Source organism: Tiliqua scincoides, chromosome 2 (genome assembly GCF_035046505.1).
Source record: "Tiliqua scincoides isolate rTilSci1 chromosome 2, rTilSci1.hap2, whole genome shotgun sequence".
NCBI lineage: Eukaryota > Metazoa > Chordata > Lepidosauria > Squamata > Scincidae > Tiliqua > Tiliqua scincoides.
The window spans coordinates 113,836,130-113,860,978 of record NC_089822.1 but is presented as its reverse complement, the minus strand read 5'-3'; the positions used below and the strand labels follow the sequence as shown (position 1 = coordinate 113,860,978).

The 24,849-nt window shown below is 45.3% G+C and overlaps 1 protein-coding gene across 1 annotated transcript; it reads right to left on the bottom strand.

Moving 5' to 3' along the window:
- Positions 1 to 974: 974 nt before the first annotated feature.
- KIF17 (kinesin family member 17) lies at positions 975 to 23,711 on the bottom strand. The gene is made up of 14 exons (XM_066614434.1): positions 23,066 to 23,711; positions 22,301 to 22,447; positions 22,046 to 22,147; positions 20,267 to 20,456; positions 18,764 to 19,216; positions 17,821 to 17,933; positions 14,878 to 15,025; positions 13,289 to 13,371; positions 11,803 to 11,936; positions 10,604 to 10,835; positions 8,838 to 9,096; positions 5,037 to 5,110; positions 4,116 to 4,233; positions 975 to 2,768 (listed from the first exon to the last, which is right to left on the bottom strand). Exons 1-14 carry the CDS (start codon positions 23,294 to 23,296, stop codon positions 2,569 to 2,571), a joined length of 2,484 nt encoding a protein of 827 aa, XP_066470531.1. The 5' UTR covers positions 23,297 to 23,711; the 3' UTR covers positions 975 to 2,568.
- Positions 23,712 to 24,849: the final 1,138 nt, after the last annotated feature.

Here is a 24,849-nt window from a genome sequence, read left to right as displayed (position 1 = left end):
ACATGCGCTGCCTCAGACGTATTCTCGGCATCACCTGGCAGGACAAAGTTCCAAACAACACAGTCCTGGAACGTGCTGGAATCCCTAGCATGTATGCACTACTAAAACAGAGACGCCTGCGTTGGCTCGGTCATGTCGTGAGAATGGATGATGGCCGGATCCCAAAGGATCTCCTCTATGGAGAACTCGTGCAAGGAAAGCGCCCTACAGGTAGACCACAGCTGCGATACAAGGACATCTGCAAGAGGGATCTGAAGGCCTTAGGAGTGGACCTCAACAAGTGGGAAACCCTGGCCTCTGAGCGGCCCGCTTGGAGGCAGGCTGTGCAACATGGCCTTTCCCAGTTTGAAGAGACACTTGGCCAACAGTCTGAGGCTAAGAGGCAAAGAAGGAAGGCCCATAGCCAGGGAGACAGGGCAGGGACAAACTGCACTTGCTCCCAGTGTGGAAGGGATTGTCACTCCCAAATTGGCCTTTTCAGCCACACTAGACGCTGTTCCAGAACCACCTTTCAGAGCGCGATACCATAGTCTTTCGAGACTGAAGGTTGCCAACTACAACTACTAGTAGGGTTCAGGTATCCCCACCACCTTTAGATTATTTGGTTGTTTTTATCTTGCTTTAATTTGTTGTAAAATGCCCTAAATGCTGTCAGGAGGGCAAGGTATAACTCTTTTTTTCATTGTTGTAAAAATTCCCCAAATAAGGGAAATCTGCATGTATTATCCTCACACTCTGTAGGTGTTTGGCAGGCAACAGGGAGTCATTTTCAACCTCTGATATTTGCTGTGGCAGCAGAGACCGTCTCCTATGCTGCCTCCTATGCTCCTATATCCCTCCCTTCCCATCCTCTGTGTCCATATGCTCCCTATTGGGGTCACAAAAGGTTAAATAATGGGTAATGGCAGAACTATGTGACCTATAAATCAATCAGCAGTCAAGCTGGCATTATCATTAAAAGGCAGTTTATTGGGTGTATGTGAAAGGTAATAAGGAATATATCAATGAATACACATGGACAGCTGTTAAATTAGCATATGAATTTCACATAAGCATACCACCACAGTGTGCTAATTCCCAACTTTTTGTTCACCTGCTCCCCCCTAGAGATATTGGTAAGCGTGCAAACTAGAAACCCATATTCTCTCCAGTGCATGTGCATCTTGAAAGGGACTTGAATTTCAAGCTTCCTCTCACAGAATGTGGACAGATTGTCTCAGATGTCATAGTGTGGTCCTTACAAGAGCTTATTCCCTTGTGAATAAGAGAGAAGCAATTTTTGCAGGTTATAGAGGCGGCGGGAAGCGATTGTCCCTCAAAATACACACTGGAGTGCTTTGCAAGACTTTACTAAAGTTTGGTGCAAGAAAAATTTACTTGTCTCTAAGCACAAGTCATAGAAAAAAATAGTGGGATGTGCAACACCATCCTTAGCTTTCTGAGGCAAAGAGAGATGGTTCAGGAAACAAATACTATGTAGAGTCTCAGCCCATTCCATCCCACCTTGCAAGAGATAGCTGGTTGCATCTTTCTCACCTTCAAATGACACCCCATACAGATGACTGAAGCTGGCTCACTGGCAGAATGGTGGGTGAACAGCAAAACAGAATTTTTGCTGGAGATGACCATCAGCATAAGCTTCTGAAGTCCAGTCTCTACCCAAGGTACGTGTGCTGGAGAAGACAGCTTCATCCCCAACCCTCAGCCTTAGTTGCCCATGCTGTGGATTAACAAGGGGGACTGATGGAGTTCTCAGCCATGGTCAGAACCCTCAACTGGCCCTCTGACATTTGAGGGTTCCTCCCAGGTGGCTACCTCCCAGGAGACATTGTCCCACATGCTGGCTCTCCGTGCACAGCATGGATTTTTGCAGCTGATGTTATGTCAACCTTCTAATTCTACAGGTCCTCCAAAGAGCCATTTTCTTTCTAGTCACTCAAAAACTTGGCTTTCTTTATTGAGAAGACCCCCCTCCCCCCAGTAAGTAAGACATTTCACTTTTGAGACTAATAGATTACTCATTGAGGGTCTCCCTTTCTCTCTTCTTTTGTTCTCTAAAGAAATTTCCAAACAGGAACCAGGTGGGATTTAAAGTGAGCAGAGCAATCAGGGCACTAATATAACATCCAGCAGGCTCCAAGGTGTTTTTTTTTAAAGGCTTACCTGATCGTGTAAGAAACTAGGGAGAAAGGCAATGTCTGGGGTGAGCAAAGCTTAAGGCCCACTACTATAAATTCTGAATCCATCTCTTCTGAGTTCAATTTCCTTTCCTGCTGCAGTGTTTAACAATGATTGAGAGTGAAAGGGCAGTATCACTACAAAATGGTGAAGGAACAGAAATGGATAATTGATGAAAGGGTTCTGGCAGCCCCAGTTTGAACATGGAGGGCTGCTCAAAATACAGGACTTTGGGAAGCAGCATTTAATTGCTTTCACTCTCCCCACAAGGGAAAGAATAGCCATGGGTCCCTTTGAAAAGCAGCTGTGGCCACCAACACAAGGGCCAGCGAAGGAGGGCCAGCAGATGTTGACCAGAAAGATGAGCAAGCCAAACACTGCTGACACTAGTCAGAGAGGGTCACCACTGCTCAGGTTGTTCCGGCTTTTCTTGCGTTTTGTCTTGGCTGAAGGAGAGGAAAAGTCCAGGGATTCAAGGCGGAAGGGACGTGGCTGGGGCATCTCCACTGTCTGGGCAGCAGAAATAGGTGCCAAGCTGGATGTCAGCATAGAGGTGGTATTGTTCAGCAAAGGGGGTGAGACATGGGAAGCTGCAGAGAAAAGCAGGAAAAGGTGAATATTGAGATGCTTGATCTACCCTGATTGCCACAACAATAACAAAAATTCCCTACCCAAGCTTCTTTGCAGACACAGAGAATGGGTATAGTGATATTGAGAGCTGACACAAACCCTCTCCACACATTATCCCCATGCCTTTCTGTACACGTGTGCCAGCAACCCCTGCCTCTGCCTTAGAATCATGCACAAAGCCTACTCCCATCATCCCTTGATAAATGTCTGTTGCCGCAGACAAACAACATGGGGAGGGAGGGGGCAGGGCTCCATATGTGTGACAGTGATGGGAAGAGCTTATCAGTACACTTGTCCTGCCCCCACCCCCACATGTACGGAACGGTTAATGTGTGAAGAGGGCTATAGAAAACTTGCATAGTTGCAAGTTGTCCTCCAATCAAAAATCATCTCTGCCATGAACTCACTTGGTGACTGTAGACAAACCAGACTGAAAGAGACTTGGCCCTCTTTGCAATACAACGATAGCACAGGCCTACAAAACGGAGGGTCAGAAAAGTCTTTCCCAAACTTTATGGTGATTTGATATGGATTTGGGATGCCGATTCCAAAAATGGCATCCGTTTTGCCCTATCCCATCTAGTTTTGGAGATATAGTAGAGCCTCATTAGTGAATGGTTCAAGCAGCTTCCTCATGAGGAAGCCATGGTGCAGGCTTCCTCATGAGGAAGCTGCTTGAACCATTCACTAAAGAGGCTATGCCGTGCCTCCAAAACTAGACGTGATAGGGCAAAACGGATACCATTTTTGGAATCAGCACCCCAAATATACCCAGAAATTGGTGTATAAGGAAGCAAAACGTGTGTTGGCCTATGTAATAATAATGCGCCTTGCAAGATTGTTGTAAACATGCTGAGATAATGTATTTAATACACTAAAAGCCATATGCAAATGCTATTATAATGATAAAAGGAACCTGCAACAAAATGTTGCACTTCACCAAATGCCCACTGGGCTCAAGCAGGCCAATTTCCTCTCCCTGCTCCTCCCTCCCTTGGGTTTTGCTGTTGGCTTTTGGCCAACAAAAGGAAGAAGCCCAACTGATACCTAAACATTCTATGGCTCTTGGGAGTCTGCAGAATATTTTGGAGGATGGGTGGGTTTTCTTTTCTTTTGATTTACAAATTTATTTACTTCTGCATACCTAGCAAGTTTCCTGAGTATGCAGACAAATATGCTGACTATCTTATCTGTGGGTTGTCCCGTTTTGTGTACAAACTGACAGGTGCTCAACTACCTGAGTTTGTGATGAGGATGAAAAAGATACACCCTCTGGAGGAAAAGCAATAATAAATGAGAAGATTTACCTAGACTCTTCATGGGGTCAGCGTTAAGAATCTGGCTGGTTCGTTTTGAGCGAAAATAGTTACTGGCAATATTCTCACTATCACTTTTGCTCAGCATCAGCTTGTAGCGATCTTCTTCCTGCTGGGGATACAGGTATGTAGTCACCATTTGATCATCATTTAGCCTGCATTATACAAGAGGATATGGCTTCGTCTAAAGTTTAACTTGAAGATTTTAGCTCTACTTCTTAGGCCCAACTTAACTTAAAGATAAGGTTTTCGTCTAATTTACTGTTGTCCAGAAATAGACTGTTAACAGAGTCATTGCTGGAGAGAGTAAAGGGCATGAACCAATCCTAGTCCCATTGAGGAGGTTAAGTGGGACCAATTCACAGAAGATAAGGCCATGAATGACAATTAGCAGAAGGGCTAGAATGACAAAGACTGTTCACAGTTGGCAGGTTCTGATTTTTGGCACTCTTAATTGGGGGATACATGGGATCAGGGCCAGTCCCTTGCTGCTGCTACTACCACTGCCACACTGCTGTATCTGTCAGAAGAGGGCAGTAAAAGACATAAATAGGTGACAACAGCAATCAGTTCCAAAATTCTCTTCCTCCCTGCCCCATCTGCCAGCCATAAAGACAAACAGTAGGGCGGTGCTGCAATGGGGCATTGGCTCTGCACCTTCTCTTATTACGAGAGTAAAATGTGAATTAATCCTGAGTTGCAGTGAATCTTCTGAAATTCATATTTCATCCTTTAAAAAGAGCAGGTTTCTTGCTTTCATTGATTCCTTACAAAGCATTAAGCCAGAAAAATAAACTTATGCAGATCAAGCACATTGGCCGATTTATTTTGTACATGGAGTAGAATCTGTATAATTTTCAGTTTTTGATAGTACTGCCAAAGTGCTCCTCCTCTCATGGAAGCCACACTTACCATCGTCACAGCCTCCCCATTCTCTGTTGATGAACTCTTCCTGCCAGTTTTGGTCTGAGATAGAGATGAAACAGCTACAAGGAATAAGACCAATAGTGTCTCTTAGAGTTTGCACCAATGACTAGTGTATGGACACAGGATACCTACAACATTCACAGTTTTAGTGAGGAGTGGATGGTTTATGCCTTGTGTAAAGAACAAGTAAAAGCAAGGCTTCACCCTGACTCCCTTGAACCTCCTGCTTCATTTTGTAGCAGCTGTGAGAAATTAGCTCATTAAAGCTAGGATCTTGGAATGCCTTATCGGGACTGCAATTTTAGCCTGCATTAACAGAACCGTAGCCTCCAAGTCACGAGAAGTTGTGGTTCAACCGTAGCCTCCAAGTCACGAGAAGTTGTGGTTCCGCTTTACTCTGCACTGGTTAGACCTCACCTGGAGTGTTGGGTCCAATTCTGGGCACCCCACTTTAAGCCAAACTGGACCAGGTTCAGAGGAGAGCAAAGAGGTTGATCAGAGGGCTGGAGGACAAGCCCTACAAGGAAAGGTGGAGGGAACTTGGCATGTTCAGCCTGGAGAAGAGAAGGCTGAGAGGGGATATGAGAGCTCTCTTCAAATACCTAAAGGGCTGTCATATGGAAAAAGGGAATAATTTATTCCCAGCTGTCTCTGAAAGCAGAACTAGAACCAATGGGTACAAACTGAAAGAGAGGAGATGTCGATTAGACATCAGGAAAAAATTCCTGACGGTCAGGGTAGTTCAGCAGTGGAACAGATTGCAGAGAGAGGTGGTGGACTCTCCCTCACTGGAGATATTCAAGTAGAGGCTTGACAAGCACCTGTTGGAGATGCTCTAAGAGGATTTCCTGCCTAAGGCAGGGGGTTGGACTAGATGACCTATTAAGCCCCTTCCAACTCTATGATTCTGGGTTATGGCCATACCAGGACTACAGTAATGCTTCTAACTAATGATTAGCCCAAGGATATGTTAACTGGGACCTCAGCTATGAGTCTCTATTTGGGAGGGATTTGAGCAAGTGGCCTGACCATAACCTCAAGGTCCAGCAGGTCTGCTTTTTCAATGGGTGAGTTGTAAGTCTAAAGGCAGGCAGGTCCTCCATTTGCCATTCCAGAATGTGTGCCTGCCTTTCTGAATGCAGGATGCCAGGCTGAGAGATCTATCCTTTGCTTATGCTCAGAGGCTGAAAGACCTTGGGTGAGTGTTAGATTCAATAAGCTTTTAAGAAGCCTAGCTTTTCCTGTTTTAGAACTATATGTATTGTGTACATATTCTTATTCTGTCTTGTGCCTTTCCAATTACAAGTAACCTTTAATTATTTAAAATAAACCACATATATATTTCTATGCTGTGTTTCATTTAAGTACAAAGGAACTTTGGTTCAGCTGATCCAGTCTGCCTGGGTGTTCAGGCTGCTACTAAAGTGAGTTCTCTTGCACCAGCATCTTGAGACCTGGGTCCCTGAGGTGGTAGGAGCCCTGAGTCTGTAGGAGTTTGTCAAAGACCATAGGCCTTCAGCTGCCCTGGAGCTGAACTGGCCTGGCTGTTATCCAGGATGGTGGCCGCAACCTTGTTGGTCAGGAGAAATTCTGCATTCAAAGAAACGCAGGACACCTCAGGACAATATTTTCTTTGCACAGCAAAAGGACTGGAGTTTATCAGTTTGGTAGGGGTTGAACTTGGCAGAGCACTGAACTTGATGATCTTGTAGGTCCTGTCTAATTCTATGATTCCAGCTTGCAGAATTTGACTTGAAACTTCATGTATGAGCCTCTTTCTCAGGGTCTCTAGAGAAGAAATTAATCTCTGGGTCACAGGCAACCAGAGCCAAGTGAATAGATTAATTTCACAGGGTCCTTCCCCATTAAAAAATTTATGCCACACTCTTTCCCAGGTATTACCTTCCAGTCCTACAGTTCCCTCCCCCTTTTTATGTGGGTGTGTGACTGCAAAGCAAAACCCATTATAGTCAAAATACAACTGTTTCCATTTTGAAAACATGTGGTGAAAAGGGGTGATAATCTTGCACGGAATATCAGACAGAAGTGGCTTGATATCTCTTTTCAAACATTATCAAATAGTTCCAGGCTCCTGCCCCCTGAGGTTCCAGACACTGCCCTCTTCAGGGTTGGAGTCTCAAGAAACCTGACAACCCTAGGAAGTACATGAGCCCTGAAGTCAGCTTCCAATTTACTGTGCATACACATGAGAGAACGTGTCCTTTTCTGTGAAAAGGACACTAAAACTGTGAATGCAGCACTTTAGACTTCTCTCCCTGTTGTAACCAAGCTTAAGTATGGGTAACTGCAACATTCTTCCCCTACTTATCTGACTTCAGGCGCAATCCTAACCTCAAGTTCAGTCGGCCCAAGTCCCTTGGGGTGGCCTGGGAGGGTCGCAAACATGCCATAAAGCACGTTTGCACCTCCTTGAGGGGAAGCCAGGCCGGCGCTCTGAGAAATGCCAGCCTGAGAAGGCTGACAGACACCTCCATGCCTGCTTCCCCTCAGGCGCTTGTGTCAGCTCACCTGTGCTGAAACAAGTGGAAAAGGTAGGCGTGGGGGGCGGGGAGGAGCAGTGAGGGAGGCGTTCCTGGGCCGGGGGAGGGAGGGTGATGAGCTGCTCCCGGGGGGGGGGGCGGCGGCTGAGGAGATCCCAACCCCCATTCCCGGGGAGAATGGAGCGGCTTCAAGCCACTCTGCTCTCCTCAGACTTGCGCCACCTCAGGAGGTAGCACAAGTCCGAGGAGACCCATTGGGGCCAGCAGCCCTTGCCCACGGGTAGTTTCCCCTTGCCTCTGGCTAAGCTGCTTCTGACCACAATCCTGCACTGGATACAGCACAAGCCTCCTGGCTTGCCTGTTCCAATGCAAGTTAGGATTGTGCCCTTCATTTCCCTCTCCTTCCTTTGCTGCCTCCTCTTGTCCATCTGAATTGTGAGATAAGAAACCATGGACTAGCTAACTACAGATCTTAGTCTCAAGGCCTTCGCACGTGTTCTGCTTTGAAATTCTTTAAGTCAGTGGTTCCTAACCTTTAGGAAACTGTGGACCACTGAGGCCAAAATTGGAATTGTCAGGGACCACATGCACCCTCCCACCCCGCATACAAAAAATACATTTAAATTTGTAATGCAGGCAGTCTTCATTATCCATAGGGGGTCCATTCCCAGAACCCCTACAGATAAGGAAAACAACAGGTATTTGAAACCTGCGATTCTCGAGATCCCCAAACCCAACAGTCTGTCAGGAGGCTTTTCTGAAGGTCGCAGTGGTCATGGGAGGATGTGCATGGCTTCTGCGGGCTTCAGAAGAGCCTCTGAGAGCGAGGAGCGCAGCTCCCCTCACCTCGGGAGGCTCCACTTTGGCCCATGGTTCTGGTACTTGCAGATGAAGAAATCCGCAGGTACTGAACCCATAGATAATGTGGGCTGCCTGTAATTAGAAAATATTTATTAGATATTTATTATTTATAGCGAAGATTTGTGATTTGCTGCTTTTGCTTCCTGCTGCTGGTGAACCGTTCTCCACTCTTGTTGGTGATCCATATGGGACTGCTTGCTCAGAAAGATGCTGAAAGTGATCATAAACAATTTTTTTTCCTGAGACCTTGCGGACCACTTCTAAGGGTCTCATGGACCACCTGTGGTCCCCAGACCACAAGTTGGGAACCAGTGTTTTAATCAAGGAGTGTATTTGTGTGTTCTGGAAAATTCTGCCACATGTTGGGCAGCTGAAACAATGCTGTGCGAGTGGCTATGCGGTAAATTGATTATGGTGTTCTTACCTGCTGGGAGGCTAGTCTTTTGAGTGACAGGCTCTGGAATTTTCCAGCAGCCTAAGTCCTCATCCCAGGTGGACTCCCGTCTGATTTTATCAAAGTTGCTGTAATTGCAGTCCCGCCGTATGAGGGGTTGCACCTGGTCCAGGAGTTGCTGGTGCAGCAGAAGCTCCCGCTCTTGACGCCGGATGATAGCCAGGTAATCAATCTTCTCCAGCTCGAATTCTGACTGGAGGTCTTTGATTTCAGCCTCAGCAGCCCGCAACTGGGAAGAATAAATGAGATAATAATGGGTTAAGTCATCAGAGGGGGTCATCAGAGGGGGCCTTTCTGACTGTGCTGCCACTAGCGGATGCGAGGGGGATGGCGGCAAGAAAGAGGGCCTTCTTGGTGGTGGCTCCCCATCTGTGGAACTCCTTCCCCCTGGAATTGAGAACAGCTCCCTATTTAGAGTCCTTTCGGCAGGGGCTTAAGACCTTTTTATTTAGGGAGGCCTTTTATGCTGACACCAGAGGGCATGGTGCTTTTCGAATGTGTTTTAATTTGGGATCCAGGTTTTTATTGTGTTTTATTGTTTTTAATGTCTTTTATATATATATATATATATATATATATATATATATATATATATATATATATATATATATATATATTTTATGTTTTTAATATGTTTTTAATTGTGAGCTGCCTTGAGTGTCCTTCATTGGATAGAAAGGTGGGATATAAATTTCTTAAATAAAATAAGTAAAATTAACTGTTAACAGACAGCCCTATATTTCATTATCCTAAATAGTATTAACCAGCCTCTTTGAAAGAAATGTTCACTTTCTGACTATGCAGATTCATGAACCTTATTTAAGTTCATGCATTGGGTTGGTTCATATATGCTCTCTTTTTGGCTATCTTTTTCCTCGTGGGTTGACTTTGCTCTTTCATGATTTACTTCTTTTCTCTCTTTTAAAACTAGGCATCCTTGAGGCCACTGATACAGTTTATATTTACAAAACAAGGGCAAATATTAAGGATAAATCAATCTGTTTTAAGTCATCCTGAGGATGCACTCATGCTTATTGAAAGTAGTACCTTGAAGGACTGGACCAAGGCCCACCTGGTATAGCATTCTGTGCAAGAATCCCAGCAACACAGCAGGCAGTGAGTGCTCTGCTAGAAACCGCTCAGGGTCTACCAGTGAACCAAGATGCATCTTTTCTTTGCACAAGTCCCAAGGAGACCAAATGTGAAGCAGAACAAGATTCCTTCACCTTTAATAGTTGTAAAGAAGATCGGTAAGCAAGACTTCTCATGCAGTGGTGGAGGAAGACTCACCTGCTGAAATTCCCTGTTTTGCATAACTGTTAAAAGTGAAGGAGCTCTTTTGCATCTGGCCTCTGTTTTGCTCCTTTTTCTCTCTTCTGCAAAGCAGAAAAAGGACAGAAAATGGTGGTGGGAGCCGCTAGTGTAATGTGCATGAGGTTGGGATGCACCATGTCATGAGTCCCAACCCACAAGCTAAAAGGCAATGCTTTAAAACTCTATCCTTTCCCATTCACTGCATGCCTATGTATTTTAATAAATGACAGATAAAATGTAATGCTAAGGAAACTGTTCTGAGAATGTTTTCTGGTGTTGAAAAAAGGTATTTCACACATGCACTCAGTTTACACAATTAGTTGGGCGAGCAAATATTTTGCACTTGAGTGTCTGTGGAGGGAGAAGCTGCCCTTACCCAGCACTGGACCAGACTAACTTGTTTCAAAGGGGAGAAGAATCACCTTTTCCTTCATCTTCTCCAGCAACCTGCTTTTGGCTCGCACTTCTTCCTGGATGGAGTCGTAGACGTTGAGCAGGACCCAGTCGCTGCTGTCTTCGTCTGATTTCTGCAGAGCTGCTAGCAGCTGCTTCTTCCGCTCATCTGCAATTTTCTTCCGCCGTTTATGTTTTTCCTTCAAATCTTTGTTCTTGGCCTGTTCTCCTCCCACCACCTGTTGCTCCAGCATCTGCAACCTGAGAGGGACATGTCTTAGGTCAAGGTGCTGTTTTGCAAACTTTTTACACTCAGGGACCTCTTTCACCACTGACCTGTCATGAAACCCTGACATCTGGATCTCCTTCTAGGTCACATGCTAAAGATCAGCCTAGATATGATAGAAGCAGTCTGTGAGGAAGTCTTTTCTTTTTTAAAGGCTAAATGCTGCTGTTGGGTGGGCTTTAACCCTTCCCCTGTGCCACCTTTCTGATCTGAATTCTCCTACCCCCATGCTAAGCTTGCCCTGTGAGGCAGAACTGGCAACCCTAAAAGGGGTAGGAAGGGTTTTTAGTTCTTACAATTGTGAATGCAATACACTGTATAAGAAAACATGCAAACAAGCTATGATCCATAGCTCTACACAATGCTCCACATATGCTCCATCATTTTCAGTGCTGGGAATGTACCTCATTCAAAACAGAAGAGTGCAACAAAACATTCAATAACATTAAAGAGAAATGGGGCAGTGCCTGCTTAAACACTAGAGCCCTTGCATGTATTGCTGGAGAAGAGACCCTGCATATCAGAGTAAAGGTCAGTGGAGGGCTCCATTGTACAGTAGAGTGAGCTTCTGTGCCCTGCAGGGTAACTTCTGTCTTCTTCATGACCTCAAATCACATTCTTTACTCACTTTGTTCACATCACCCCACTCCTGGTCAAAAATATCAAATGAAAATACTGAATAACTTCAAGATGAACCATGCAAAGTTAAGTTTAGACTAAGAACACAAATCTGAACAGATCCCACAGATTTGCATAATTTATTTTCAGCCTGGCATTTGCCTTTTCACTTTAACTCTGGACACTTTAAATAAAAATGGGGGCACTGTGTAAGAACGTCTTTGCGTATGTCCTGTGGACGTTCAGTCATAATTCAGTAATCTGATAGGCTGATTCCCTTGCTGCAATTGCTTCATATTTTTCAACTTCATATTCTTCACTGACCTGGCAAGTACTAGTTGCTGACTCACAGTGACAGGAAGTTCCTCAGCCACTTCAGTTCCTGGGGTCCCTGGTCTGATTGCTTTGTCGATGAGCAGGCCCACGGGAGGACCAGGAGGCTCTGTAGCGTCAGGTTCCTGAGTGCAAGAGGAAACCGGAAGCTGGCATTTTGGATACAAACAATGGCTGGATTGAAGGACAGAGGGTGGGATCACAGACAGCTTCCTGAGATATGGAGGCCTGCGTTCTTCCAGTCTCCTAGGAGGGACTGGGAGAAAGACTGGCCCATCCCCTTGACATATAGACATAAATCCAAGATTAAGGTCTGCTGGAGCATTGTGCACCCAGTGGTGGGCCATCTCTGCTGCTGTTGTTTGAGCTGCTGCCATTCTTCAGTCCCTGTCAACCAGCTGTTGTGTAGGTTATGGGAGAGGAAAGGGAGAGAAAACAATTTATAGTTGCCAAGCAACCTCTTGAAGTTGCTAGGCAACCATGAAGTGCTTTCACCCCAAACCAGTAGTTTCTGAGAAAGGAAGGGAAGAGAAAGCTGCTGAACAATCTCAGGACATGCTCCCTAGGCCTGTCCTGAAGTTGCTAGGCATGTGGGAATACAGTTTCTGACCTCACAATGCCCCTTAAAGCTAGGAGAAAATTAAGAGGCTTTTTCAGAAAAGTGGAAGTGCTCTTGTGCACGATACATGCTTTTTTCTGCTGCAGACTAGCTTAGTTCACAAAACAATATTATTTTTGATGACACCATTACATGGGATGCATATTTTGGATGTCCAGCAGGTTCTCAAATACATTTTAACTTGGGAATACTCATAAAGTGCAAAGAAGGTTCTGCAACAATGTATATCTTACAGAGTCAACACCAATGCTTTCAAATATTAGGGCTCATAGCCATTTGCCACATCAGATATAATTCAAGAGCCCCTCTCATTGCCCATTTAATTCAATTATAATTAAGCACTAAGAGCACACTTTAGAAATTAGTCTAGGTTTTGTCTAGGATGGTCTGTTTTCAATAAAAGAACTGCAGAATTCAAAGGCAGCTTCATGGTAATTTACGTTCATGGTAATTTAATGGGTAGTCATGTCTGATCACTTGCAAATGCTACTGCAAATTGATCTTAAATAAAAACCTATGGGATTCTGTGCTTTCCTGGGAGATTTTCCCCAGATATAGCCCCTCTGCCTTGTCTCTTTAGTTAGGGATGGTGGCATCAGATAGATCCACCAGTTTTCCCCCATTCAGTTGCTAGCCCAGTTGAAAGGGAGTGTGGAGACTAGCAAGGGGTATGCTGAGTGCTAATAACTGGACCCGATTTCCCTCAATTAGGTCTATGGCCTCCATTGCCTTCCCTGACAGTCTTGTCATTGCTAATTATGAGGCATGACCCCATCTCATCTTGTTGGAATTGTTTTCAAGGGTACAGCCAATGCTAACTTGATTTATCTGTTAAAGGAAATTTATCCTTCAAGGTACCTTGGCTGACAGGTCTGTTTCTGCAGCAGGGCCTTGAGGAACAGATGCTTCGTCAGTAGTGGCTTCAACTGGCAGGGTGGTTTCTACAGAAAATAAAGGAAATGGTGATAAAACAAGAAGATTTAGCCAGAAGCTCTGGAAGGCTGGAGACAACCATCAGTTTTAAACAGAGTTGAATGTGGTTTCAAACAGAGTTTCCCTTGACTTAAACACATATATCCTCTTATCTTCTGTGTCAGGCTGGAAAGCCCAACATAGAAGTTCTCAAGTCTGTGCAGGCAAAATGGACGATGCAAACATGAGAAGTCCTATTATGGGGCCTGGGACTTTCCTCTCCTGAGGAGACCTCCGGTGGCTTCCTGGTGCCCGCAGGATACAGCGGTCACCAGGGTTGGGAACTCGACTTGGATTCAAGTCACAGAAATGTGCATTTTTCGCTGACTCGTTGACGCATGAGTCACATGCATGGAAGGCTCTGGAAAATACTCCAGTCAGGGCCCCCCTGACTCAGCACTCGTCCCCATGCATGCAGACTCAAGTTTTCATGCGTCTGGGTGTGCTTGCTTTTTGTTCATGCAATGTGAAAAACCTTGTGGGGCCATCATTCTAACTGTGCAAGCAGCAGGGAAGTTCCAGCTGGAAGGCAGGGAAGGGTTAATGTTTGAATTTGCATCTGAATGGAAGGGGGAGGCAGGATCCGGCTCTCTGATAGGAAGGAAGGAATGGATGATCATTGGGCACAGGATGGAAGGTTTGGTATTTTCTTTGGCTAAAGGAGGGCAGAAGGAGGAGCCCAAGGGGGTTCTTGCCTTATGGCTGGCTGCAGAAGCCCAGGGAGGGTGAGGAGGCAGTTCACAGCAATCATGCTTTTCACCACATGCTGCGAGGTGCTCTGTTGTTACTTGGGCGGAGGAAGCCTCATTGAATGACTGGCTGAAGAGGGACTAATTCTGCCCTGTTTACAGATGGGCAGGGACATCAGGGGAGTGTTTAAAGTGAGCTCCCACACACACACAAAGCATGGCAGCAGCCCCGTTTTTTCCACAGTGGACTTTTTAAAGGGGGGGGGTAAGTCCTTTAGAGTCGCAAAAGGGTGACTAGGAGACTCAGAAAGTGCCAGTTATGACTCTTTTTCAAGTTGAGTTGCAGGGGGCTGCAACTCTTGACTAGACTTAAGTCAAGCCACACTGGGTTTTCCCATCCTGGCATTTTGGCCCTGCTGTTCCTCTGGGCACCAGGAAGGATAGGATTGGGTTGCCCATCCCCACCTTTGGACTTCTGGGCATGTTATTCAGCAACTCCTCTGCTGGTTTCACCAGGCATAAGAATCTCAGGAAGTTGAAGTCTACGGCACCTTCAGTGCTTCTTAGTGTACACACAGAATTCTGACACACACAGCCCTCTCTACATGATGAGGCTCAAAGGTTTTTTAGAGTTGCTCCACATAAGAAAAGCTCAACTGGATCAGGCTAAAAGCTCATATAGTCCAGCCTCCTCTGTCTCACAGAGGCCCCCCAGATGCCTCAGGGAGCACACAAGACAACAGGGGACCTGCATCCTGGTGTCGTCCCTTGGCATTCTGCCCATACCTGCTTCCTTCTTGAGGTTCTCTTCCAAAGTAGTGAACTTCTGGTCGTAAGCACTTCTCAAAGCACTGATATCTTCCTCAAGCCGGACACGAGACTCTTGTTCAGCTTCATAATCAGCCTTCAGCCGAGCCAGCCTCTCCTCATACTCCTGAAAAGCCCAAGAAAGTCAGGTAATAACATAACCTAGCCTTCAACATATGAGTGGAAAAGCAGTTTACAAATGTTTTAAATGAATAAATAAAACTGGATTGCTGACAGCCAAATGATGTGCCACATGCAAGTGGGTGTAATAGTGACCCAATGCCACCTTTATTGCTTGGAAAACCACTGCACAAAGAGGCAGCTAGGGGTGCAGAAGTGGTGTAGGGAGAGGCCATTAATCCTTTTCCTGGCCACTGGTTTCTCACTCCTAATTGCCCTCTATGAAAGGGGCTTTTTAAGCAACAAAAAAGGGGAAAGGAGGGCGGTTCATATAACATTTGTTTCACATCCAGAGAGTGTATGCTGAGAATCATATTGAGCTGTCTGCCCTATGTATACAGGCAGTCTAAAATGATTTGCTCATGGATGGCGGTGTTATCCTAAAAAAAGGGGGGGGGCTGAAAGCAGTGTTATGTGTTTTTATTCTAAATTAATAATTTTAATTAATTTTTATCAAGTGTCATATATATTTTATTAACTGCCATATATATGTGGTGGTATATATATATAGAGAGAGAGAGAGACAGACAGACATAGCCACAGGAATAAAGCACATCTCTCACACATAAACCCTCGAAGAGCACAACTACATAGTCAACTACTTAAAATAAACTTATAGGAGCCATGTAAGATTTACATGCTACTTGTATGAACAACTACAATGAACCTAATGTTACAAAACACAAACCAATTAAAACATTGAGAAGATAGCAACTTGAACCAAAAGAAATGAACATAGCATTGAATTGCTATGGAAACAAACTGATTTTAAAGTGCAAGGGGAAATAAACAACATAGAAACAACTCATTAAACATTTTCTTACTCTTGAGTAAATGCAGCTGTGTAGCTCAGTTTCATTTTCCATGGAGTTCAATACATTAATCAGCTAGGAGGGAGAGACTTCCTTTTCGAATGTTTTTGGGGCCTGCGTTCATTGGATTGGAACCATTCTGGCGGTGTTGCATTCCTCTTCAGCCTTCCCTTTCCAATGGACCAAGGCAGGGGTGCCCAAACCCCTGCCCGGGGTCACTTGCGACCTTGAGGACTCACAATCTAGCCCCCAGTCTCCAATGAACCTCTCTCTGGCTCTCTGGAGACTTGCTGGAGCCCGAGCTGGCCTGATGCAACTGCTCTCAGTGTGAGGGCGACTGTTTGACCTCTCTCATGAGCTGTGGGATGAGGGCTCCCTCCACCGCATGCTGTTTCATGTCTGTGATGCAGCAGCGAAAGAAAGGCCGGTCTTGCTTTATGCAAGACCTTCACTCAGTGGCGTGGAGTAGGCAGACGTGCCTTGGCTTGTGATCAGGACACCAGAATGGTCCTGATCCGATGGAACTGGAGTGCAGCAAATGCTCCAGAAGGCAGCCTCCCCCCCCCACTAAAAAGGTCCAAAAAAAGAGGTTTCAGCTGGGAAGGGGGATATTCTCTATTTTGCAGTTGTAAAGGCAGGTGGGTCTTTATCCACTTGATATGCTTGAAATAGAAGAACTTTAAACTGGGCACTGGGGAGGGCACTGGGGCTGAAAATCTCACTGATTCTTTTTTGGGGGGGGTGTTATTGCAGGCAGACTACAGATAAAATTCACTTGATGGAACAGGACTGGCTCCCCCTTATTTAATTATTTCTTTTATTTTAATTTAATTATTTTATTTTATTTACAATTATTTATTTTAATTTGCTTGATGATGCCACTTCTGGCCATGACATCACTTCCAATGGGTCCTAGACAGACTGTCATTCTGAAAAGTGGGTCCCGGTGCTAAAAGTTTGAGGACTGCTGCAATAAGGTGTTAGTAAGTCGACACAGGGTGTGTGTGTGACTCTACAAGTTTTCAAAATCACTAAAATCAGAGTTTGGAGGAATAATACCATCATGTTATATATCAATCAATGCGTAATTTCATGCAGAATGCAATGAAACAAACCACATTGAAATACCTGTGTTCTATCAAAAGGTACAGCCAAAAAACCAGTGGGGGCGGGGCAATGGCACATCACCACGCCCACCACCTTGGGTGTTGCCCGCCCACTGCATGGGGTGACGCGCAGGCCTCCCGCACCGGGTGACGCAAATCCTAGTGATGCCACTGCCTTCATTTATTCATATGCTCCATCTCTAATATATTCATTTATAAATGTATGTAAATTTACTCAAATTCAAAATGTAAATTAACTCTTTTTTATTCCTGGCCCCCAAACACAGTGCCAGAGAGATGATGTGGCCCTCCTGCCAAAAGGTTGGGACACCCCTGGGCCAAGGCATGGTTGCCTACTCACAAGTAAACACACACTGCAGCTCAGTTTCACTTTCCAAAGAGCTCCATGCATTTTCCTTGGCAGCTTCTGAGCATGCTCAGCAGACTCTACAGCCAGTTAAAGCAACAGAGCTCCGAGGGAGTCAGGAGCTTAGAAATGAAGTCAGAAGCGCTCAGGAAGATCCACAGACACTCCGCAACCACTTTAATAGGTACATGTAGGTGTTATTTTGTTAATTTTGCAGGATGTCACATTTTATAAGTACAATGTCACATTAATGCAAAGTTATTTCATTTTCACCATTTTAGACTGCTCCTGCCTATGGATTGTGTCCAAGAAATCAGAACAGGCATTGGGGGAAGCCTCCCAATTCAGCTACACAGTTGTAATATTTTAGTCCCTGTTGAAGCGCAACAGGCAAGTTTGTGCCAGAAAGACTTTATATAGGAAGGCCCACAACCTCCAGAGGATCTGTTCAACTTACTTCTCGGATCAGCTGCTTTTCTTTCTCAACATCTGCCTGGGATTCAGGGGGAAGCTCTGGTTTCATCTCAGGCTGAACAGCTTCAGTAGGAGGCAACAGGTGAGACAACTCCACTAATGAAAAAGAGAGAAGTCTTATAACTTGGAAGACACCAGTGGGGTGTGCACTGTATGTGGGGAGATTCAGGCCCCAAAGTAGAATGGAAAGGATTGGACTGCATGCTTGCAAAGCTTGTGCTCTACCCCAGTGAGCTTTGGTCCCTCACTGAAAAGAACCTGTCTGTATATACAGGATGGCATTTTAGCTTAAGTAAAGCTGACAGAGCATCTCCAGGGTCTCAGAAGGAGGCATTTCCTAGATTCTTAGCTAGAGATGCCCGGGATGGAACCTGAAATCTCGTACATGCAAAGCATGTGCTTTACCACCGACTTATGTATTTTCCCAGAACAGGAAGCTGCCTTATTGCATTGGTATTGGGAAGAATCTTTCCCAGGCTCACTATCTTAGATATTTTAAATCAGGGCATTAACCTCAGACTGTCTCCATGCAAAGCCAATGTTCTGTAATTGAGCTAAGAGAAATGAGTAGAACACACCCTTGACAAATCCCCTTAAATCTTTGTAAGTGAAGAGACAACAGCTAGAAACTTATTTTAACCCTTTCCCCCCCCCCAAAAAAAAGTGAAAGTGACATTTCAGAAAAGTATCTGAAATATTACTGAAGGGGCAGGGCCCTTATAGCCTCCCTATGGCTTGTGTAACTGCAGTTACCACCAGGAGTTTGCATTTCACTTACTTTTTTGGATCGTTTCTATTAGTCTCCCAATTGCTGATTGTGACTTTCCCAATGTCCTCCCTCTTCAAAAAACAAGGGGAATTGGCAGAGCCTTTTCCAGCAATTATATCTCAATGAATGGTAAAGCAGCTGGCAGAAGGGATGCTACCTTGCAAGTTGCTTGAGCTCATCTGCTGAGTCAAGATGGCCCTCAGCTTCTTGATCTCCTCCTGGTACTCCCTCAGCAGAGCATCTTTAGGATCCTCATTGATGCAGGGCTTGTTACGGATGTTCTTGGCTCGGTGGGCATAGCGCAAGGTGCTAAGAGTCTCATCATAGTTGTTGTCCGCAGGAGACAAGCATGCCACCATGAGTGTCTTGGTGTTGCCTCCGAGTGAGTCCTGAAGCACCCGTGTCAGTTTGGAGTCCCGGTAGGGGACATGTCTGCACCTTCCATCTGCCAGGGCTGAGATGACATTGCCCAATGCTGAGAGAGACAGGTTGATTTTGGTGGCTTCCTTGAGGCGCTCCCCAACTGCCCCTGTTTTGGACTGCCTCTCACTTCCAGCCAGGTCCACCAGGTTGAGCTTTGCTGCCCTCAGGTGATCTTGGCCTCTTTCATCTGCAAGGAAAGAGTTTGGACTGAGCAGAGTTTTTAAGTTCCTGAATCAGTTTAGACTAGAATAAACCCATAACAAGTGCTATGCACTTCCCAATCATGAGGTTAGAAGTTCTTTTTCTGTCTATCTTTCCCATTCCCTCTCCTTTGCTCTCTCCAAAAGATGATCTAGTAGCATGACTCCCTATGTACATTGCAACCCTAAGACAAATAATCCAAATGATCAAATTCTTTAACTTTCTAAGACCACCCCTTCCACCGTGTGCACTCTTGAGTCAACGAAAAGGTCAAAAGTAAAAATTCTGCAAAAATTACAGAACCCTCCCACCTGAGCATGTCCATCTATGAGACCAGTTGAAGCAGTTTCCTTGGGCAGCAGAGCAGGGGAGGGAGTGCCCATCTCTGTCCACCTACTTGCTTTTGCTGTCCCTGCTTTTAAATTCAGTCCCTGGATTGGAAAAGGAAGGGGAAGAGAGTGCTGAGCTAGTACATTGGAGAACGGGAGGAGCAGAGACTGGCAGATCATCTGGTAAGGTGGGGCAGCATTTGACATTGGTCTTGGGCCAGCTCTCTCTCTCTCTCTCTCTCTCAATGCTTTCTCTCACTCAGAAGAGAGACTTTCTTGTATTCTCAGTTTTATCATTAAAGCCTTCTGCTTTAGGAGTCTGATACTAAGCAACATTTTGAAATCTAGAGAAGCAAAGTGCATAATCCTTGATCTCACCTCACACATAGGTCTGAGGCCTGGTCTATACAAGCAGCACAATGAAGTGCTAGAATTCTGAGGTTGGCAAAGGGACTGTAGCACTTTAAAATATAGGTGTGTGGGAGAGGTAACCCTTTTGTAACTCTACACCACATAAAAAAGGTTCATTTAAGGAGTCTCTAGCTGCACCAGTATCTCATGCTCCAGAAGAACTGCTTCTTTGAGAATCATGACTGTCATAAATGCTAGAGAAGCATGTTTCCTTCTCTTCAGAAAAGTTTATCAAAAAAGTATAAAAGTTTGCTTTGTGCAAACCTGCCCCGTTCCTACAAGTATTAAATGCCTACCGATGACATAGATCTCCATGTTGATAGTGAAGATTGAATGTGAGCGTGAGGAGTCCTTGTTCATCAGGGTGAAGCCCACAGCACGGTTTCTCCAGCCTGTCTCCATGATGCGCTCACACTGGGCAGTGCTGTGCACTGTGTGCTGAGATAGGCCCTTCACATAGACTCCTTTCTCTGGATGCTCCTTCAGCTGCAAGGAGGGCCATTACAGCAAGAGTTACAGTAAATGCTGCAGAGACTCAGAAACACTTGAACTAGGACAGTACCAAAAATGGAAGTCCTTATATGCAGCCAGTGGCACTTCACTACAAATCTTATGGTCTGCTATTAAGCAGCCTAAATCTCTCTGTTAGCTATTGTCAAGATGGGTCATATTCACTCTGCACATCTGTGGATGGGATGTATACTTGCAGATTTCCCCTGAGAAATCACACGAGCTTCTTCACTAGTGGTCATGGTGGGGTTATTGAAGAAGCAATTGTCTACTCACTGGCTTGTTCTTGAAATTGTCACTAGAAGAGCAACTGCAAGTTTTGCATTCCCCAATAATGCAATAGACATTGTGGGTGTTTGGGGTGTATGCATGAGAGAGAGAAAGAAATGGTAGTCATGCAGTGTACTCCATTACCATGGAGTAGGGGGCTCAGAGCATATTTTGCATTCAATCCCTGGCATCTCTTGGCATCTACCAAGAGCCAGATAGCAGAATTAGGAAAGACCTCTGCTTTGATGCCTCAGAGAGTCACAACCAGCTGGGACAAAACTGAGCTAGGTGGATCAGGTGATTAACTCAGTATGTTCACTTGCATGGCTTTATTGTATTAAGAGTGATTGTAATCCCACCATAGGAGTCTTTTTATTGAAAGTGTACAAATAGACACATTTGTATATATATGTATAAATAAACACATATGTTCTTATCTATGTTCTATGTGTAACAAAACTGCCTTTTTTCTTGGGCATTCTAGAGCCTCATGCTGAATGGGCAATTAGCTGCAACAACCAAACCAATTGCTTAGTCTCTAGTGATTAGTTATGCCTACAAAGGCTTCTAATAGTGAGGAAGAGAGACTTTTTCCAGCTCCACAGACCCCATACTGTTCCATCTCACAGTACTAGTTCTCCTTCATTTCTACTTCTCTGCTATTTGGCAATTAAGACAGAACACCTAATCTACCAGAGGCAGCTCAAAGAGCTGCTATGTTCGGGAGTCTGATCCAAAGTTTCAGAGTTCTGAAGGGTCCTCCTCCTCATGATCTCGAAGAGCAGGAATAAAAATTCAGTGTGAGGAGCCAGAACCACAAGGGGAAGGCAGTTTTCTGCTTGGCTTGATGAGAGCTTTTGCTATCATTAGTTCTGCCTGCCTGTTCATGAAGCATATTCTTCAGGCACAGCCAGGCTCTTGTTCCCTGATCCACCAGATGTGATAGATCTCCCATCCCCACCAAACTCAAACCAGTAAGCTCCCTTCTCTGATCCCTGAGGCACTCCTAGCTCCCACTGGTAGCAGCTGAGTAACAGGATCTGCACCTAGGGGAAAAATACTCCATCACAACAGGTCATGTACCGATGATAATGAGGGATGCAGAGAGGCTGAATTTTGCTTATTGATTTATCCTGTCAAAACTTGGGCTTCAGGTATCAAGTACAGTTTTCTTTAAACCACATGCATTCCCAACCTAGTTCACCTTGTGGGCTGTCAAGAGTTCTAGTTTCTGGGATTTCATTTTTTAACTTACTTCAAACTAAGGTTCTGCCCTGTTAGTCTGGTGTCCTCACCTCCAGTTTTTGTTTGGTGTTTGAACCAAGGAGGTCTCTGATGTCTTCATTATAGATCTCCAGGTAAGATGCCCTCACCAAAAATTTGGTATTTTCTGCACACTGTATGAAACAACAACAAAAGCAGTCTTCTTAAGTTTCTAGGCTGGCTTATAGTTGTTTGGATTGCTTGGATTGTATTTCCTGCATCAGATGTACCGCTGGGCCAAAGAGACCATACAAAAGACAGAGGATCCCTTTACATCAAACGCATACCTGCACACTCTCAAATAAGTGTTCAAAAGCTCTGGGAATGATGCCCTTTTGGGAAGGAGGATCCAGAATCCCTTGCATGGTGAAGGACTTTCCACTGCCAGTCTGCCCATAGGCAAAGATGGTACCATTATAACCTTCTGTAACACCCTGGGAAGAAAAATCAGAAAAATAACCATTGGCTCATTTCCATATATCCTATCTTAAAAAAAAAAACTCTTTCAGGCCCAAACCACAAGCATCCAGATAGAAACCTTCAGCAACTTAAAATCTAACCAAGTATTTCATTACAACATGCAACCTTCATGGTCTTGGATTACAAGAACCAGCATAGGTGCAAATACAAAAGTAGCATGGAAAGAGGAACACCATAGTTCCAAGGGCTGCAGAAATTAGGAGCAGAAAATTCTGCAAGTGAGTATCAGGTTCCATGAAGAATTATGTGTGGGAAAGATGGCAACTCATGTGACCCTATACCTTCCACTGGGTTCCATGGGGCTTATTCCATGGAGAGAGAGAAGGTGAAAACATACAATAAAAAAAATTAAAGTGTGGGTCCTTACTGCACGTCAAATGCCAGCCCTAAGTCTGGAAAGGTTGACTATAACTACATAGATGTTTCTGCCCAAAGCTCTTTGTGTTTTTACAATCACTTGGTTTATATTGCCTGGAAACTGAAGTCGCCTGAGAAGTGCATTCTCCAGGCCACTCTTGTTGACAATAATATTGCTAGTTTATAGATCCCCAATACCTGTCGGTTGCACTCACCTCTACGAGCGGGTAGGCAATTTCATTATAGATCTGCTCTGTGTTGTGACTCATGTAATATGCCCCATCGAAGGTGAACTGTTTTGGTGGGTCCTCTGTGGCTGTAGGGTTCCGGATGAAACACTGGCCACGGGTGCTGTCCATGTTGATGACCAGCTTGCAGCCAAGCTGCTTTTCGCGTTCGTTCAGAGGGCGGCAACGCACAATCACTTTCACAGCTTCTGAGGCCATGACCAAGACCCATGAACTTGAAGTTGGTGCCTGGGGTGGTGATGAGTGCTAAGGCAAGATATTTGCAGCACAGGAAGCAGGGCTCTTGCTCAATTCATCTGAGCATCAGGAAGAAGGTGGCAAAAAACAGCCAGCCTGCGGGGGCAGCAGCTGTGTTCTTAAGGCAACTGGCTTAGGGTGCAGGCTGTGTTTTGGCTGGCAGTATGAGAAGTACAACAATGGATACTTTTTATAAAGATCAGTGCAGGGGATGTGATCCTAACAAAATGTTAGATTAACAGAATCAACTGTTAACTGAGAGAAGGGGGCCCACAAAGATGCCACTAGAGAAAAGTCAGAAATATGAGGGATCTGAGGCAGTGTTGCACAGGAAATTTACACAATAAAGGAAAGCCTGGCAGAAGAGCAGGATGTCCCCCTTGCTTGCTTTGCCAAGGCAGTGATCAGAACTAGTAAAGGATCTAGGATTTTTTCCTTGCACAGCTAGGTGGATTTGGCACAGATAGTGTGTCCTGCACACTAGTTCTAGGAGCAGTTTTTTAAGAAGCTGCGACAAGCCCGGCATGCAGCTATGACCTCATAAAGGCTCTCAGAGCTGAGCCAGGCATAAGAGGCCCAGGTGTCAATTGCCTATAGTTCTGCAGAGTTGTGAATAGATGGGATCAGAGGAAGGGATCCCTGCTTGTTTCAACAAAGGGGTTGGGTGCTGTGGCAGTAAAAAAGGGGTTTGCTCTGTCCATATGCTTCACAGCCAAACCTGGTTTAGAGATGATACAGCTGTGATGAGAAGGTGTTTTATTGCCCAGAACCTACCTGACTAGTTCAAAGCATTGGTGCTAGAGAAAAGAATAAGCTGGGGTTTTCAAGCAGAGATATCATGTAGCTATAATGCCTGTAGAGGCACCAGTAGTACAGGGAACAAGGAATTGTGTCTGCATACAGCTGGCTCAGGGGTTCAACAGGGAGTGCGGGAAGGTGGCAAGATATATTGGGAGGGATTTGGCTTGAAGCTGAGCTCTCCACCCCAGAACCACTAAGGCTACTGCCTGGAAATGAGGGGTACAGGCAGAAGTTTTCAGTAGAGCCACACAACTCAGGTAGAGCCTGACACTGTGGGTTCAGCTCCTCCCTCTCTCCTACAGTTTGGTGGGGTCTCCAAAGTGGTGACAGGGCAGTGACAGGAAAGGATAGAGGGGTCTTTTCTTGTGGCACTAGGTGAGGCTGGCAGGACGTGTGGCAGCAGAGTGAGTGAGTGGGTGGGCAGCGATCCTCACATCAGCCTGAAACAGAGTGCCATAAGCATGAAGGCAGTGGGGAGGTGTGCATGGGGACGCCTCAGTGGTAGAGGAGCACCTGGCAGTGGCTGGATGTGTCGCACGTGACCTTGGTGGGGTGGCAGATGAAAGCAGCTTGCTCTGGCATCAGGAGCCTGGCTTGGTCTGGCAGGGAAAGGGTGGGGGGTACAAACCCCCCCACTCACCCCCCCAGTCGAAAAGGGCGCAAAGCACAATGGAAGGGAAGATCGCAGCCTTGCAAAGAAGAGGAGCCCCTTG